This window comes from Ochotona princeps, chromosome 13, assembly GCF_030435755.1.
Source record: "Ochotona princeps isolate mOchPri1 chromosome 13, mOchPri1.hap1, whole genome shotgun sequence".
In the NCBI taxonomy this organism is placed as follows: Eukaryota; Metazoa; Chordata; class Mammalia; order Lagomorpha; family Ochotonidae; genus Ochotona; species Ochotona princeps.
In genome coordinates, this window is record NC_080844.1 from 19,395,723 (window position 1) to 19,413,166 (window position 17,444).

Sequence of the window (17,444 nt, forward strand, 5' to 3'; positions counted from 1 at the left end):
CCTCCTCTCGGTATGTCTGACTTTTCAGTTAACATAACTAAATAAGAAAAAAAAACCCAAAGTGTACTCTAATGTAAGATGCAAGAGTCCTAAACAGTGACTTAATTGCTGTATGACACAGTCGCCTCATGGGAGGATTTTAAACTGTTGTTGGTAGGTCTTACTGATGGAGTACCATGAAAGAGGAGTCAGATTCAAGATTGGCTCACTGAGGCTCTCTGGTAGACACTGTATGAGGAAGGAAGCATGCAACAGGAATAGAATTCAATGTGACATAATTACTAAGTTGATTATGAAATGCCTGTTCTTCCAAATGGTGTTACTGATGAGGTCAGTGAGCTGAAGGTCAGAGTTGCAGCCTGGAGATATAGGTGGCTCATGTCCCATTGCCGAACAGATTTCTTCCTTCTGGAATGCTGCTGAAGGGAAAGAAGCACATGCTGTGCAGCATATTAAACCAGCACTTGCAGCACTGTCGGTCCAAAGGGGAAGAGGATGCCAGCTGTGGTCCTGGTTGTTCTGCTTCCAGTCCGACTCCCTGCTAAGGTTCTGGGAAAGCAGCAAATGTTTGGACCTCTGCTACCAGACGAAGTTCCAAGCTTCTTCTCTTGGTTGCGGTTTAGTGAAATTACTCCTGAGTTCTTGGAGACATTCCTGGATTGTGTAACTGGCCAGAAGTTAGTGAACTGCTGAAAGTTTTCCAAAGCAGGTGCTTTTGGAAAAGATAGGTCAGGGGCCTCCAGCCAGAAAGAAAACTGTCCAAAAGCTCATCCACCTGAGGGAAACCTGTGGTTATATTGGTTGATACACTGTGTATTCTGTACTCAAATGGCTTGAAGTCCTTGGGCGTGGAGTTCTTCTTGCCAAAAACTTTTGGATTTGGAGAGCTCTCTAACCCCCAAGCCAGTTAAATCCTTCTGAGCTGAACAGCCTCCGGCAGTAGTTGACCTTTAAATTCCTGTTACTTATATTTCAGAGCCACTGGCCTTCACAGAAGCTCCACAAAGGCAAACAATGAAAAATGGAAGAAATCTGGAAACACTTTTTAGTGTTTATGTTCTGTATTTATCAGCTGAAATATACCTCAATGTATCTGGGTTACTTTTCGTCCCTTTAGCTTCAGTTTATTTTTTTACTTCCTGTGAAATTGGGAGATTAATAAAATTTACTCTGTAGTGTAATTTGGGGGCTAAATCAGATGGTTCTTATAAGTTTTGACTGCATGTAGTAAGCTAAAAAAAAAGTCTTTAAAAATTATCCTTGTATTTCTTGCTTGGATGACCAGTGACTTGCCAGCAGTACTAGCAATTCTCAGAACATGTTTAATAAGCTAGTGCCTCACAAACCTGGTTGTTTGTTGAGGTTCTATACAGTTTTGCAACAGGCAATGTTACCGGGAAAGCTCAGTGGGTTCTTTACTCAACTTAGTACAGAAGTAAAAAGTTGGGAATCTGTTGCAGACAGAGACATTCATTTACAAAGTGACCATGTGAATGTAGTAAGAGGGATTGGGAAAGCATCTCTGGAGAAGGCTGGGAGGTTGTGTTCCTCTTGAAAGGAGAGAGGGAGAGACACCAAAGGTTTTCTGAAGGGTCTTGAAATTTTAAGTGTTCCTTGTCTGGGCAAGACCCTGTGGGGAAGATGATCAGCATTAGTGGTCTCTTAACACGTTAGGAAATGGTTGGGCAATTCATGTGCCACTAGCTTTAAGATGTGGCCAAGATTTTGGCAGGCTTGGGTGTTCTCAGGCAAGGCACCAAAAGGTACAGGAGATCTGAATAACAGTGTTACTGAAGCAGAGGTTGAAGACAGGAAGTGATAGCAACCAAGGTGACAAAATGACACAATAGACTTAGATGATGTGCTGATATGAGCATTATGCTTTCAGCAGTGAAGTTTCAGATGGATTTCTGACTGAGGAGCCACACACAAGAGGAGGCAGTCTAAGATCATTTCAGTACATCGGAATTAGTGCTGATCACATTGTAATTTCTCCAAAAACACTTTTGGAATTCTCTTGATTATTAAAAAGAGTGAGATCACTCTGGATTAGTATGGAAAGATGTTTGTGTCTGTGGGAATCCGCAGTTTGATGTGGCTAGTGTTCAAGGTCCTGACCAGGAAAGAACAAGAGATGAGGTAAGACTGAGGGCCAATTTTTTTTTTTCTTTTAAGACTTCATGTATCAGTTGAAGAATTGATATTTTTGAACAACAGTTTGGTTAGCTTGATTAATGCATGTGATGAGGCTTGTTCCTGAACTGTGGATGATAGATTATGGAGGGGCAAAAAAGCCAATTAAATCATTGCAAATAGGAGATTATATGAATCCAGAGGCAGTGGCTTAGGGGCAAGAGGAGAGGAAATATATTAAAGACTTACTCGAGATAATAAATTGGCAAGATTTTGCCTGGAGGTGAAAAAGAACAGCTGTGTGTGTGTCTGGACGGATGGAAATTGTCAAACCATAAGATGAGAGCTGAAAATAATGCAGTTGTATCTTCATAGGATGTGGTAAAAAAGAGGAAAAAAAGATGAGATGGACCAAGTTGGTGCAAAAAAAGAGAAGAAACAAAAAGAGGGAGAGGAATTGCAGTGAAAAGTTGATGGAAATGCTTACTGCCTGAAGAAGGCGGAGATGTAGTTTGTAAGGATTTAAGGACATTGACTAGAAAGAGGCATCTCTAGTCAGGTTTTGTTCTGGAGTTATTTCACCAAGGATGCAGAAACCCTGAAGTTAACTTGTCATATGTTAGTTATCATATTGTGATGCGTATAAGTTCTTAATTTGTAGCACCTGAAAGAAGTACTTCTGTTCCAATACAGGGAATTAAATAATTCAAATATGTGCTTAGCATTTTTTGGCCACTATGTAGCAAGTATTAATCAAATGTTAGAAAATATGATTTTTTGTTTTAATAACTTATCTGAAAAATGGAGTTTGAGAGCTCTTTGTAATGATCTGTGTTAACGGGTAGGAAAAGTCTTTGTAAATCATGAAGTATGTGCTAGCAATACAACTTACTGATGATTTTGCAAAATTGAGTGAGTTGGACTTTGTCAATGACATCTGCATTTAAAACAATGCAAAACAAGCAGCACTATAGTGGGAATTTCTGTTAATTTAAATACATGTTGAGTTGCTAAGCATAAAGCATCGTGGTTGCTACATTTGTGGATGGAGGGTGAAATATGCAGACTTTGCTCATTGGGTATACGATCAATAGAGAGGCACTTGCAAATGTGTAAAGGAATTGGAAGATGTGGTACGTTTTCCGCAAACATTTAGAAGGTTCCTTGTCCTCAAAGAAGGAGTGATGGAAGCTGCAATTGTGAGATAAAAATGTGCCATGATAAGGACACTGTTTCTATGTGGAGGACAAGGGGAAGGATTTTTAGAGAACTAAGTTTTATACTTAGGATAGTGGAGAAAGGACATCACAGGATAAGGGAAAAACAGGTGTAAAGTGTACCAGAGAAAAGGTGTCTGAAGACAGCCATGGGTCTGAAAAGGTTGGAGTGTAGAAGGAAAGGGAAAGGAGATATTTAATATCTGTGCCTTTATTGATTTGAAAGGAAAATAGAAGAAATCTTCCATCTATTGATTCACTCCCCAAATGATTGTTACAGCCTGGGCTGAGTCAGGCAAAAGCCAGGAGCTTCCTACAGGTGACACAGGCAGCTGGCAGAGGCCCAAATATTTGGGCTATCTTTGGCTGCTTTCCCAGGCTCATTATTTGGGAGCTGGATAGGAGGTGGAGCAACCAGCACTTATACCATTATGTTCTCTTTACTTTTTTTCCTTTTTAGAGTAAGGAAAATTGAGTTTTATAAGAGTAGTAGGGATTTAAGCTTAATCATACATTTCCTGAAGCCGACTTGGATTCTGGCTCTATCTCCAAAGGTTACATTACTGGTGATCTTGGGAAAAATTTTATACCTGTTTATGTTTTTGCTTTATTCTAGTCATTTGGAGATCTTAAGTCCCCCAAAGCATTGTCCTAATTACAATATCCTTAACACATTGTTTATCATGTAGTTAGTCCTGTATTAATAATTGATCTTATTTTTTATGATGTTAATTACCATTGGAGTGTCAAAGTTAATTTTTGCAGTTATAAAATATTTAGTCATACCATTTTCAGAAAAATTAATGTCATTTAAAAAAAACCTTTTTCTCTGCTGTAGGAATTGCAAGACAAATATGTATAAAGGCAATCTCAAACCCCATGGTTCTGCTTAAATGCAAATAAGTTCACCATCCAGGTTTCCACAGTAACCATGTTCCAAAAATCTGTGTTCGCAACACTGGCTCAATTGGACATATGTCCACTGAATAAGTAACATCTCTTCTGGATGTTTTTATGACAAGGGTCCTGGCTTCTTTCTTTTTTTTTTTTTTTTTAGTAGTTCATATCTGCAGAAGTCATGATGTAGCCTGTTGATACTGGAGGTTCAAGGTAGTAGTATGGTAGGCAGGCCATTATCTGTAAGAATAGTTGCTGAAGGAGTAGTACATTGTTAAGTTTTTCTGTTCCTTGGCTCTGGGTTTCTTCCTCAGCAGAAAGGAAGCCAGTTCTTACATTTAAACCCAGTGTATTTTCAGCATTGCACTTTTCAGTATAGAGTTAGTAATCATTAATACTGATAGGTACACTCGAAGGTCAACCAATACTTTCTTTCATGTGCAGGTATCGTCCAAATGGGTGACTGGGGGGCATGTCTTGAGTCCAGACTCTCTCCCTTTTGATGTCTGTCCTCTGGGATGCAAACACTTTCATGAGACAGCTACTTAGCAGTGCTGTTCATTTAAAGCCAAAACAAGGAAACCTCCTAAAGTATAATTCATTCTAGTGACGAAGGTCAATGCATCATACATAGTGGCAAAACAGCTCTCTGATTACCAAGCATCCTTAACTCTCAGATCGGTGATCACTGACTTATGGGCTGTTTGTCTTGCTGTATTCCATTGCCAAGTACTCTGCTTCTGATGCTGTTTTCATTCAGCTGAGTTCTTTGCACCTTTTTTCTTTCCAACCAGGACCTCTAACCATGGAGCCCATCTATCTCCATGTACATTCAGCTACAATTCCATTTTCTTTTTTATCCTATCAACTACAACTGCCATTACCAGTATTGACATTCATCCTGCATTGAGAAATTTAATATATGGGTGAAGCAGGGATTGTGGAGTCTGACAATAGAGGAGCAGTACTGGGTTCATAGTGAATGGGTTTGCACGTTGGAATACTCCCAGATCAGTTTGTAAAGAGCCTTTGCTAAGAATCCCTAGACTGCTGTTCCACATGATTCCTGGGCTCCCCAAATCTGCTTCTGCCCTGGAGGATATCCAGGACTCAGCTCTAGCCTGTGTGCTCTGATTGCTTAAGGACCTTAGGTATTAGCTATCAAATAGTTGTGTATCGTGTTTGGCATTAGCTCCAGTAAATAGAATAATTGAAAATTTGAAAATAAACCTTTCTTTTTTTTGTCTTTTCTAATCCTTCAGAAAGCTTCAAGCACTCCTCGTCCCCGCTCCCCATCACTGTATTCTGTCTACATTGTTGTGTGGTACATGGTGGAATAAAGCAGAGGGCAGGGTCATGAGTGATTCTATAACTGCAGATCTGAGACCTCTCTCAAAGCTGTCTAGACAGAAACAAAATATCCTGACAGTGTAAGGAACCATTTCCTCCCTCATGTAATCCGAACCCTCTCTATTCTCCTGTTATTGTCCACAGTCATTCAAGTTGTCCTTCAAACTAAATAGCACCATCTGAAGGAGAAATACTGAGTGATCATTTCCAAATCGTAAAGAAGTGAAATGCTGAGTGAATTTTACATACTTAAAACTTGTTCCACTAATCTTGTTACAGAGTTCAGGAGAAACTGCGATTAATCTTTCATTTTTTTGTTTGAGTGAGTAATATATTTTGGTTGGAATTTCAAAACATATTTATCCTTCAGATGGTGACTAAAACACTGAATTGTATGCTTCCCTGTGATACATTTTGTAATCTGTCAGGCCAAATAGTTTTCACGTTCTGCTGAGGCTAATTGCTTTTATAGATAAAATTGTTAAATTTGAGTTATAGTTTAATTATGTGGAATGAGAATACTTGCTCATTTACTCTATAAACAGTTTTTATTTTGTTGTGAAATGAGTAGGTCTGAAACGAACTGTTGCTCTTGGAGGTTTTGGCATTTCGTGGGTTGCATATTTTGTGGTATCTTTTAGTCATTATGTTCTGTGAATATTTTCGCATTCAAATTCTCTGAAAGAAAAGACATTGAAAATCCATTTTCAGAATGATGTCATTGAAGAGCTCAGACATCAAACATAATCCAAGAATTTGTGGAATTGCAGCTTGGGTTTTCCCATCCTTTGTCTGATATTCAGGGTAAGGATTCAGTCAGTTCAAGCAGGCACTGCTGGGTCACCAGCTGTCTTTTGGTTGTAAACTCTGAAGGTTTTCAAAAGGCTTAAAGGATAATGATGTGATCTGTCCTCCAAAGAAGTAAAGCACTTTGGAATGTCAGAGAAGGAAGCCAGCGTTCCATCAGTGATACAAAAGCCTTCATAGTTTTCTTGTGCTCTGAGAAGTTCTAAATGTTAGCATGGAATATTAGGTATTAGGTGTTGTTAATTTCTTTTCTTGATGTTGATTTTGTTTGGGGGCTGTTCATTTAAGGGTATTTGGATATGTGATGATGTAAACATAAGTGTTTATTGCATTTGTTAGGATTCAAGAAAGGCAGTAGCAGTGATCCGAAGGGAGAAAACGAGAAAGATGGGAAAAATAAGATGAGCAAGTCCAAAGTCGTTTACTTAAATAACAATTACATCTCTTTTTAAAGCAGGACCAATGCCTTCCATCCATCCAGACCTTTACAAAAATGAATTTAATACAGTGAAAAAAAATCTCCATACAATATTATTGACAGAAAATTTCCTAACCATGACTTGATGTAAAAGCTGTTATTCTTGTCACTGTCCTGGTGGTTAACAGCTTGTTGTAAACAAAGAAAAGTACTTGTTTTGTCAAAATAGTATGTTATTCATTGGGAATATATATTACATTGTGGTTTAGTCCTCTTGTAGGCGTTTGGACGTGTGGTGCCAGCCTTGTGGAGCAGCCTATCATGCCAGCCTTTCCTGCCAGAGTACCAGTTCTCACCTCAGCTTCTCTGCTTCCCATATAACTCCTTTCTGATACTTCTGACAGCAATGGAGGATGGCTCTAGTGCTTGGGCCCCTGACACCCACATGAGAGACTTGGGTGGTGGTTCTGTGCTACTGTCAGTGCCTCAATCTTTGTGGTCATCTGGGGAGTGATTCAAGGATCGGAGGCCTTTCTGTCTGTTTTCATCTCTGTCAGTTTGAAACAAATAACACGGATTATATTTCTAAAAGAAATAGCATTTTTGTATAATATGTATGCATATATGAGTGGACTTAGAAAAGCTCATGAGAATAAATTTCACTTATCTTGCTGTAAAATATTTTGAATTCTGCAGATGAGTCTCTTCAAATATTTCAAGAAAGATACTCAAGGGCCCAGAGCAGTAGCCTAGAGGCTAAAGTCGTTGCCTTGCATGCGCCAGTATCCAATTTGGGTGCCAGTTCCGTTCCTGGTAGCCCTACTTCCCATCCAGCTCCCTACTTGTGGCCTGGGAAAGCAGTTGAGGACAGCCCAAAGCCTTGGGACCCTGCACACATGCAGGAGACCCGGAAGAGGCTCCTGGAACAGCTCATGTCTGACCTTTGCAGCCATTTGGGGAATGAATCAGCAGATGGAAGATCTTCCTCTCTGTCTCTCCTCCTCTGTGTATATCTAACTTTCCAATGAAAGTAAAATAAAACTTTAAACAAAAAGATACTACAGAGACATCTGATGTTGTGAATACCATGAAATGATGAGTGTCTGAGGTGACAGAGAAATCCATTATTTTGATCAAATCACTGCACATGTGCATACATCTGTGGAAGTGTCACAGTGTACTCGATAAATATGCACACCATGTCAACTAAAGTTATATTTAAAAAAATAAAATATTTTGATGATGTTTTCTAACTGAAATTTCATCTTAGTTGGAAATATTTCTTCTAACTGAAAATGAAACAAAATAGCAGTATTGCTAATGAAACTTGTTTTGTATTATTTTGACCATTCTCATTTAATTGGTTTTAACATTATCACATGGTAACTTCTCTTTTACTTCGGAATTACGCTGGTATCTGAAGACCTTTGCTTAAAATTGTGTTGATTTTTAGTGTGGGTTAGATTGCCATAGATAGTGTTTAGGGCACTGTTTCATAGTTTAATGTCCTTGCTGGAGTAATTTAGATTTGGCCTTGTCAGACAGAAGTCTTAATTTTATGGACTAAATTCTGGTCCAACATCTGTAACCTCATAAACCTCCAAATGAGGTGCCAGGTAAGACTGCAAAAAGCTTATCACGATCCTTAGTCAGTGCTCCGATTCAGACCTCCTCACAGAGTCTGTTCCCAGGGTGAAAGTTCTTCTTTTGTCTCTGACTGCAACTTCCCAGAAGAGCCACTTCCTGGCAAAGACCGCTTGATTTATCCCATTGCTTATGAAACAGAGTAGAGTTTACACATAATATCCATTAGACCAAGAGCTGTTTTTTTCTTTTTGCCTTTTATTCCAGTGTCATTTTTCTTAGCACTTTATTCACTCTTAAAATTGCCAACCACTAATATTTGATATTGAGAATATCTATTATTTTCTTTTGCTATCCTGCAAACTATCTAAATATACAATCTGTTGGGGTTTTTTTACTCAACACTAAATAATTTTTGTGGTAATAAATTTTTTTGAGTAAAAGAATTCTGTCCAATTCCCTTCTCCTGATCTAAACTACCACTTTGAAACCAGGCATATATATTTTTAAAAAATAGATGTATCAGTGGAGATAAATAGTGTATAACCACACATAAATGCAATGAAATAATATTATGGCATAAAAAACATAACATTTTGTCATTGGCAACAACATTCATGGGGTGGAGGGTATTAAGTCAAATAAGTCAGGCATGGAAAAACAAGTAATGTGTGTTTCCTCCATAAATGTGGAAGCTAAAAGCTTGATCTCAAGTAAGGAGAGAACAATGTGGTGGTGTCAGGGAGGGAGACATGGATACAAAATGGGAAATTGGTAAAGAAGTATAATTGAGTAGAGGGGGTAACTTCAAGTGTTCTATGGTTCAATAAGATAATCATAGTTAGCAATAAAATAATTTTACCATAAGCATTTCAGATGTGATAGCTTATTATTAAATTAATTATCTGTTATTCATTCTTGAATCATGATGGTTTCTGGGTTTGGATAACATTCCACCTGTACAAATGCATATCTGTCTGTGGTTGATAATTTGAACAGATTTGACAGTTAGGTAAATGATTCCTTCCTTAATTTTTTTCTGCTATTCTTTTTGCATTTCAGACTCACTATGAAAATGGGGAGTATATTATCAGACAAGGTGCCAGAGGGGACACCTTCTTCATCATCAGTAAGGGAAAGGTAAGCTTTGGTGGGATGAGGTAGTAATGCGCTTATAGGGACCCTGTAATTAATACGCTTATAGGATCGGCTGTGCATTATCTTCACTGTGTGGGATTTTCCATCTTCTGACACTGAGAGAGAAATAATTCTGAAGAGCTCTCCTGTAAAATAATACAGAAGGAAGAACAGTGGTTTTTGAAGAATAGTGATTAGCCGTCGTGTAATCTTCATGATAGTAAATGCCACTTATGTGCCCATGAGAATAGAAGTATCTCCATAGTTAAAATTATTCAAACAATGCTAAGGTCATCCAGACATGAGAAGCAATAATAGTGCTATAATTAACATCTGGACCAGATGGCGTTAAGTTTGAAATAACAGTGACAACTAACTTGTTATAGTGTTCTTAGGCAAATTATATAACTCCTTGAGGGCAAGAAAGATAAAAATATATTCATGCTACCACTTTAAGAAGAAATACTGATTGAATGTTTAAACTATTAAAGCCAATAAATAAATAAACTATTAAATATAAACTATATATATATACTATATAGTAAACTATATAAACTATTAAATAAATAAAATTTTTCAGAGTGCTAGAAAATGCATTTGAATAGGAAATTGTGCTTTATTTCTTACATTATTTTAGTTTTTCAATATGAATCTATATTTTCAATATGAATATATAGATTTATATATATATATATTCTTTTTTTACTTGGAAAAGAGTTACCGAAAGAGCTAAAGAGCTTGCAGCTACTGGTTCACTGCTCAAATGGCTGCATCAAGCAGAGCTGTGCTGGTCTACAGGTGGGATCCAGGAGCTTCTTCCAGGTCTCCTATGTGGATGTAGGGGCGCAAGGACATGGGCCATCCTTCACTGCTTTCTCAGGTCATGAGTAGGGAGCCAGACTGAAAAGTGAAACATTAACGCTTGTGTTTTATGTGGTGGGTTGTTTAAACTTACAGTTTGCTGTTTTATTTGGTTAACACTGACTAAAGAGTCAGAAAATTGAAAACCCTTGTGGACATAAATGATTTGCTTGGTCACAAGGAAACTTTTTTGTTCCAATAATATGAGTGTATTTCATCTTTACTGCATTGGTAGGTCTTCTTTATCATGGAGGTATGTATTTCTTTGTTAATACAGATTTCTAGCCTAATTGTGCTATCTTGCCAACACTGCCTGAAAGGTACAGTGGTTTATAGCTAGCTTTAGATGAAAACAGGTGCATTAGTGGTTCTATTTTATGAGTTCTATAATATGTACAAGTGGGAATTAGGCCACAGTATCTGATTCCTGTTACAGTATTTCAGCAAACCATGGTGATCCTAGAGAAGAAGGAATAATGATCTCTTAGACTCTGTTGCTACTTTCAAAATGTTTTTTAAAACCTGATATGGATTTTTTTCCAACTTAGTCCTTTAGGCTGTATAAGTTAGTCACTGTGGTTCCTAATTATATCACTTACCTAATAACCAATATATTTCAGAATAATATGTAAACTATTCTAATAATGTAGAGGGATATATAATTCCCCCTTTCATATTGACCATTAAAAAGCAGATGTAAGAATAATTAACCTTTATGTGTAAGGAAGAGGAAACAGATGAGTAGTAAGGAAGTTCATGTTGACAGGCAAAGCTGTGGAATTGAAATTTTTAAAACTATATATTCTCATAAATCTCAACATAAACAAGTTTTCCTATGCATTTAAAAAGTTCAAAGGGTAACTCTTATTACCACTGAACTTTATTTTTCTCAGAAAATGCTGTTAGATAGAAAGACATTCAACAGCAGGCTGTAGAGATGTACATGGATTTCCACTTACTTCATTCCATTATTTAATGTAAAACACTTGTACAAGTTTTATTAAGCACATCCACACGAAGAATTAACTAGCATAAAATAAACTTTAAAAATACTTTTTTTCCCCCCATCGATGCCTCAAGTTTCAGAGAAAGAATAGCTGTAGCAATCATGTCTGAAGTACTGTGGCTGCCTCAGGTTGAAGTTGTATTGGCTCTTTGAACTTTTCAGTCCATGCAAGTTGCCTAGACGTGCAACTTCTTCCCATCTGTGAATAGTAAATTAAAAAACATTCTGAGTATGTCCCTGAAGTTGCCTTGCATCACAAAATGAACTGTATCTCCATGAGTAAGTTGAATACAAGTTGAATAGAATTCATAGGAGAATTGTCAGAGTTTGAGTAATCATTCAATGCATTTGAATTTTTCTTGTTGTCTGATCTAGTTTATATAGTAGCATTAGAAAAAGTATGATTCAAAAGTTCTTGCCTCTGTTTTTTTAAAAGATTTATTTATTTTTATTGGAAAGGCACATATACATAGAGGAGGAGAGACAGAGAGGAAGATCTTCCTCTGATGATTCACTCCCCAAGTGAGTGCAACGGCTCGTGCTGCGCCGATCCGAAGCCAGGAACCTGGAATTTCCTCCACGTCTCCCACGTGGGTGCAGTGTCCCAAGGCTTTGGGCTGTCCTCGACTGCTTTCCCAGGCCACAAGCAGGGAGCTGGATGGGAAGTGGAGCTGCCGGGATTAGAACCGGTGCCCATATGGGATCCCGGCGCGTTCAAGGCGAAGACTTTAGCCACTAGGCCATGGCGCTGGGCCCGTTCTTGCCTCTTAAATGTTTAAAATCACATAACCTTGGTTCTTAGAAAGAAATGTTCGAAAGTTTTTAGATATGAAAAATTCTAGTGTGGAAATTATATATGTATATATATACATATATATCTTTATCAATATGCTATGAATGACATATTTATTACAGGGTTAGAGAATGTCTAGCCTGTAAATCTTTTTTTTTTTTTAAGATTTATTTTATTTTATTATACTGAGAGGAGGAGAGACAGAGAGGAAGTGGAGCTGCCCGGATTAGAACCAGCGGCCATATGGGATCAAGGCGAGGACCTTAGCCACTAGGCCACGCTGCCAAGCCCTATCCTGTAAATCTTATAAAGTCACTCAACATTTTCAACAGGCCCTGCCAAGGCAGCCACAGTAAGGACTCAAAATTCAGTAAATTTATAATAGACTTTTAAGTTGATAATTTTGTATTGAAATAGTCCCTGGAAGAAAAGAAGTTCTCTTTTCCCCTGAAGAATAAAATAAAAATGGATATTTTCATTACTTCTCTTTAGTATGGCTCTGTGTATCCCCATAATTGAAGTAAGCTTAAAAAAAAAACTTAGGAATGATGTCTGCATATGAAAAAATAGTTGTAAATGGATTATGTAATTTGTCTTTTATGTTGAAATAAATATATTATTGAAAATAGTAAGAATCTTTTTAGATAACATTGTTCAGCACATTTGTTCATTGTTAATGGATTCTTCTGTAATGAACAGCCCAAGATAGTGGCCATCAGTTCTACTTGCTGATTAAATTACAATAAACAGATTAAATTAAATGTTCAATTTCTCAATTGCAATAACCATATTGCAGTGGCTTGTTAGTATCATATAGCTAATGGTGACTGTATTAGACATTATAAAATTAGATATTTACTATAAAATAAACATCGAAAGAGCCAGTTGACCCAGTGAAATCTCCCATTTTATGTATCTAAATAAATCATTTTGTCCTAAGCAAATTGAAGATAGAAGAAGCATACCTATCACAGACAGAACAACATATGCCAAACTCACAGCTAGTATCTTATTGAATGAGGAAATCTGGAATATTTTCACTAAGATCCAGAATTAGATAAGGATGCTCATTCTCACTGTTACTCAGAGTGGTTTGGAAGTTGTAGTTAGAACTATTAAAGAAGAAAAAGAAATAAAAGGAAACAAGTCAGAAAGGAAGAAGTAATACTGTCCCTGTTTGTAAATGTTGTCCACAAAGAGATTTTTGGAACTCATAAGACAGTTTATTCTTCATTTCTGAGTGTTGGCATGAGTGATATTTTTGCTTTTGGACACTTAACAAGAAACATATGTAACAATTTTGTAGTAGTGTTGTTACTTGCACAATAAAAACAAAATGTGGCCAAAGTAAAACTTGAAGCTACCAACATTTACACTTGTGGAAGGAGTAGATAATATTTACATAGAAGGGACATCATGGGAAAATAAATGCATTTTGGCTACTTAGATTAACATGAATAAATCAAAAGCTCAGGAATAAGGAAGCAGAAACCTTTATTTTAAATGACTCCCTTCTGAAGCTTCTACATCTATAAAAGCTTCATCAGAATGCAAATTAGTGTCTCTATGATATAGCTTTGTGGTAAGTAAAACTCTTAAAAACTGAATTTCCATGGTTTGAAAACACTGTGGTGGAGCAATCAAATGGATCAGTGGAGAATAATAATTGTATTCCCTCCACCTTCACAGACCTTCGTAATGCTTACAAAAATTCTGGTCTTTGACATCCAGTCATTAGATTCAGCATAGTATCTTAAAATGTGTTTAAGTGTCTGGCATTGTCTCAAGAAATTAGTTTTTCTACTTCATTACATTTTCCAAGCAGGTGAATTTTAACTATTTAACCTTTCTGGATAATACACTGGCAGCATTATGAATATACAAGAGCTTGTGGAGGAAGTGAATTAACACAAAGCTATAGCATGTTCCCTTTGTGTTTCCATTCAAGCAGCAAAAAACTCCTGATCATTTGCTTCCTGTCAACTGTCACTCACATCACAAGTCCATTATGTGCTAAGATAGGCTGTTAGCAGTGAAGCTTTCTTTTAAAACATTTACAGCAAATTGTGGAGTGCCTGTTGTAGAGAATCTCAAAGAAATACCTTATTGCTTGACTAGGATAATTTTTATTATGATTAAATAAACTGTATAATTAATATCCTGATTGAAACATAGTCAGGTAGGGTTCAGTAGGAAGGTGTCATGAAAATGTACCTGGCTTTTACATACAGGTTTTGAAAGGGAAATCCCAGCAAAGCTAGAATGTTCATATGGAGGTGTATAGAAAGATACTAACTGGTGAGAAAACCAGTAGAAATACCTTGACTATAAATGCTGATTTACAAAATATATATTATATATTTATATAACAGTAAATATATCAATATAATGAAATTAGATTATAAGGCAGAAAAATAAGTGAACAAGTTATGTCTCATAGAATTGATAAATAATATTGAAATAGTAAACTTCTGTTCTTTATTCATATCTTGTATTCACATATACATGTAAGTATATTAAAAGCAAGTGTCAGAATGTTCCCTAAATGTGTGGTAATGAATTGCCTTATAGAAGTCAGCAAATATGAACACAGAAAATAGTGAAATGCAAACTCCCTTTTGTGTTCCTTTTTTTTTTTTTTTTAAGATAGAGGAAGAGTGAGAGAGAGAGATGTTTCATCTGCTGGTTCACTCCCTAAGTAGCCGCAGTAGCTGGAGCTGAACCAGCCAGGAGCCAGGAGACTCCTCCAGGTCTCCCATATGGGTTCAGCGTCCCAAGGCTTTTGGCCATCCTCGCCTGCTTTCCCAAGGCACTAGCAGGGAGCCAGTGGGAAGTGGAGCAGCTGGGACTAGAACCACTGCCCATATGGTACCATGATGTATGCAGGGCAAGGATTTAGCCACTAGGCTACTATGTCAGGCCCTTTGTTATTTCTTGAAAATGAATTGAGAGGATAATAAAGCATTTGGAGTTAATATCCTGTGGTTTCCATGGGAATCTATAATATCATGGCTCTGTTAGCTAATTTAAAGTATTCATAAACATAAGAGATGTAATTAACCTTACCGGTAAGTGTATGTAATTCCAGGTTGCAATGATTTGTTGCTTTCATTGTTTCTGTGTATAGGTAAATGTGACCCGTGAAGATTCACCCAGTGAAGACCCTGTGTTTCTTAGAACCTTAGGAAAAGGAGATTGGTTTGGAGAGAAAGCCTTGCAGGGGTAAGTTACACAGTGTTGGTTTGACTGCTCTATAAGTTCTTGTCTTAAATTTTGAACTTCTGTGTAGATATCTTTTCCCTGATTGGATATCGCATAATATATTCATATGTCAATCACATGGTACTTAATAAATATGTACATTATGTGTGCCAGTAAGAAATAAAATTTCTCTAAAAATTTAAGAACTAAAATGAGGTAGGGAAATACAAAGACTTGAAAATCAGTTTTTTCTGCTGTAGTTAGGCTTTGGGTCTGATTAGTTTTTAATAATTGACTGTTAGATTAATAGAACAAATACACAGCTTTGTAATTTTAGCTTCAGTCTCTTGAGGTTTAGTCTAGTTAGTCCTGAGTCGATTCATTTGTATGTTTGTTTAGCGTTGTCTTAAGATCTCTGCCTGACTCTAAGTCACATAGGAAACAGGCATCAGACAATGACTCTAAGCCACATGTCCATTTGCAACTCTATATATGGGAATGGAGTATTCAGGGTCAAACCGAACCTGAGGAAGGTGAGACGGAGCTGGCTTTGTGTCCCCTGCCATCTGAGTCTTCAGCTTAGCAGATAGTCAAGACTGCTAGCTCTGAGGTCAGGCTTCCTGACTTGGAATTCACAAACTACTATTAACTGATTATGCAATCTGAGAGGTTTTCCTTTTGTCTACAGGTGACATTATGATAATATTTAACATTTTGGGTTGTTGAGGCATTAATTAAAGCATTTGAGTGACTGTCTGCAGTTCCGTTAAGTAAACCCCCAAAGGTTAGCTGCTGTCACCTCTATACCTTCATCATCATCATCATCATCATCATCACTACCTGTTCTTGCTCAAGAATGTCATGCTACTTTTTGAGCAAAGTTACAGTACTTGGTATACTTGACATAGCATTGGCTTTTGACAATCACTCATTAACTACATATTTGTCAGTAAACCTGTTAGCCTTTCTGGTACGTCTTTCCCTTTGAATCTGAACTAAGCCAAATGAATTTATTTTCTTTAAGTCCCCTGCTATAATAGCCTCTGATTCTCTAATTCGGCCTCTGTATAACTGGAACAGACTTCGGAATGCTGGAATGATGTGCTGGGGATTCCTTCTAACTAGTGGCATTGAAGGAACTATTATTATTTATTGTAGACACTGTAAATATAACTAAAGCCTTTTTTACACCACTCCAATTATCTGCTTTCAATATCAGCATTCTAAAGTTCTTTATATTCATCCAAACTGTTTATGTGTTTATGCTTTATTGTTAAAATTAGTATTTTAAGTATATATGTAAGCTTATTTTATTTGGATTTAATATTTTACACATATAAAATCTTAGTCTATTTGCTTTGGGTCAAAGTATCATTTGTTTTCCTCTGTCATGCTCATTGATATGTATTACAACTTTGTTCAAAAGTTTTATTCTGGTTTTTACTCTTTAATGATGAGTCTAAAATTTTATATGCACATTTAAAATGAATTGCTAATCAGTACTCTTTCATTTGAGTAATGTAAGTAATAATCATATAATAATTGTATAATAATATAATAATTACTCCTACCTGTATTCTGTATAATTTTCTGATATGTACTTTCCCTGGAATTTTAAATCCCGACATGTTATTTTCACTTTTTTTTTTTTCGGTCAGCACTAAAATCCATTTTTAAATTAAGGATTTTTTTTTTTAGAATGATTTGCTTACTTATTTATAAGGACATTTGTGATTGTATTTAGGGTCCAGCATGCTTTAGCATGGCAGCATCTTATCTTGAAAGATCTGTTGACTATTTCTGAAAAGGGTCAAGTACAGGTGCTAGGTGGAATTGTGACATATCTTTTCAGAGGATAAAGTGAATCCACACTATTTTATAAAACCAACCAGAGGATTTCACTGTCTTCCTCAAAGGCTTCTGTGGCCATTCTTGCAGTATCATCAGTACTTCACATGTATGTTCTATTTCTAATTGGCTTTATGCTATAAAAGTCATCTTTCTGTATTTGCCTGATTTCACTTAGTGTTCTCTGATTTC

At 36.7% G+C, this 17,444-nt stretch overlaps 1 protein-coding gene across 3 annotated transcripts in view; it reads left to right on the plus strand.

Moving 5' to 3' along the window:
• Positions 1–17,444, plus strand: part of PRKG1 (protein kinase cGMP-dependent 1) — a 1,159,635-nt gene that overhangs the window by 976,088 nt on the left and 166,103 nt on the right. For all 3 annotated transcript variants that reach the window (XM_004583389.2, XM_004583388.3, XM_058671972.1), the window contains 2 exons: positions 9,469–9,546; positions 15,331–15,425. In XM_004583389.2, the coding sequence (XP_004583446.2) occupies positions 9,469–9,546; positions 15,331–15,425 (173 nt within the window). The remainder of the gene's footprint in view (positions 1–9,468; positions 9,547–15,330; positions 15,426–17,444) is intronic.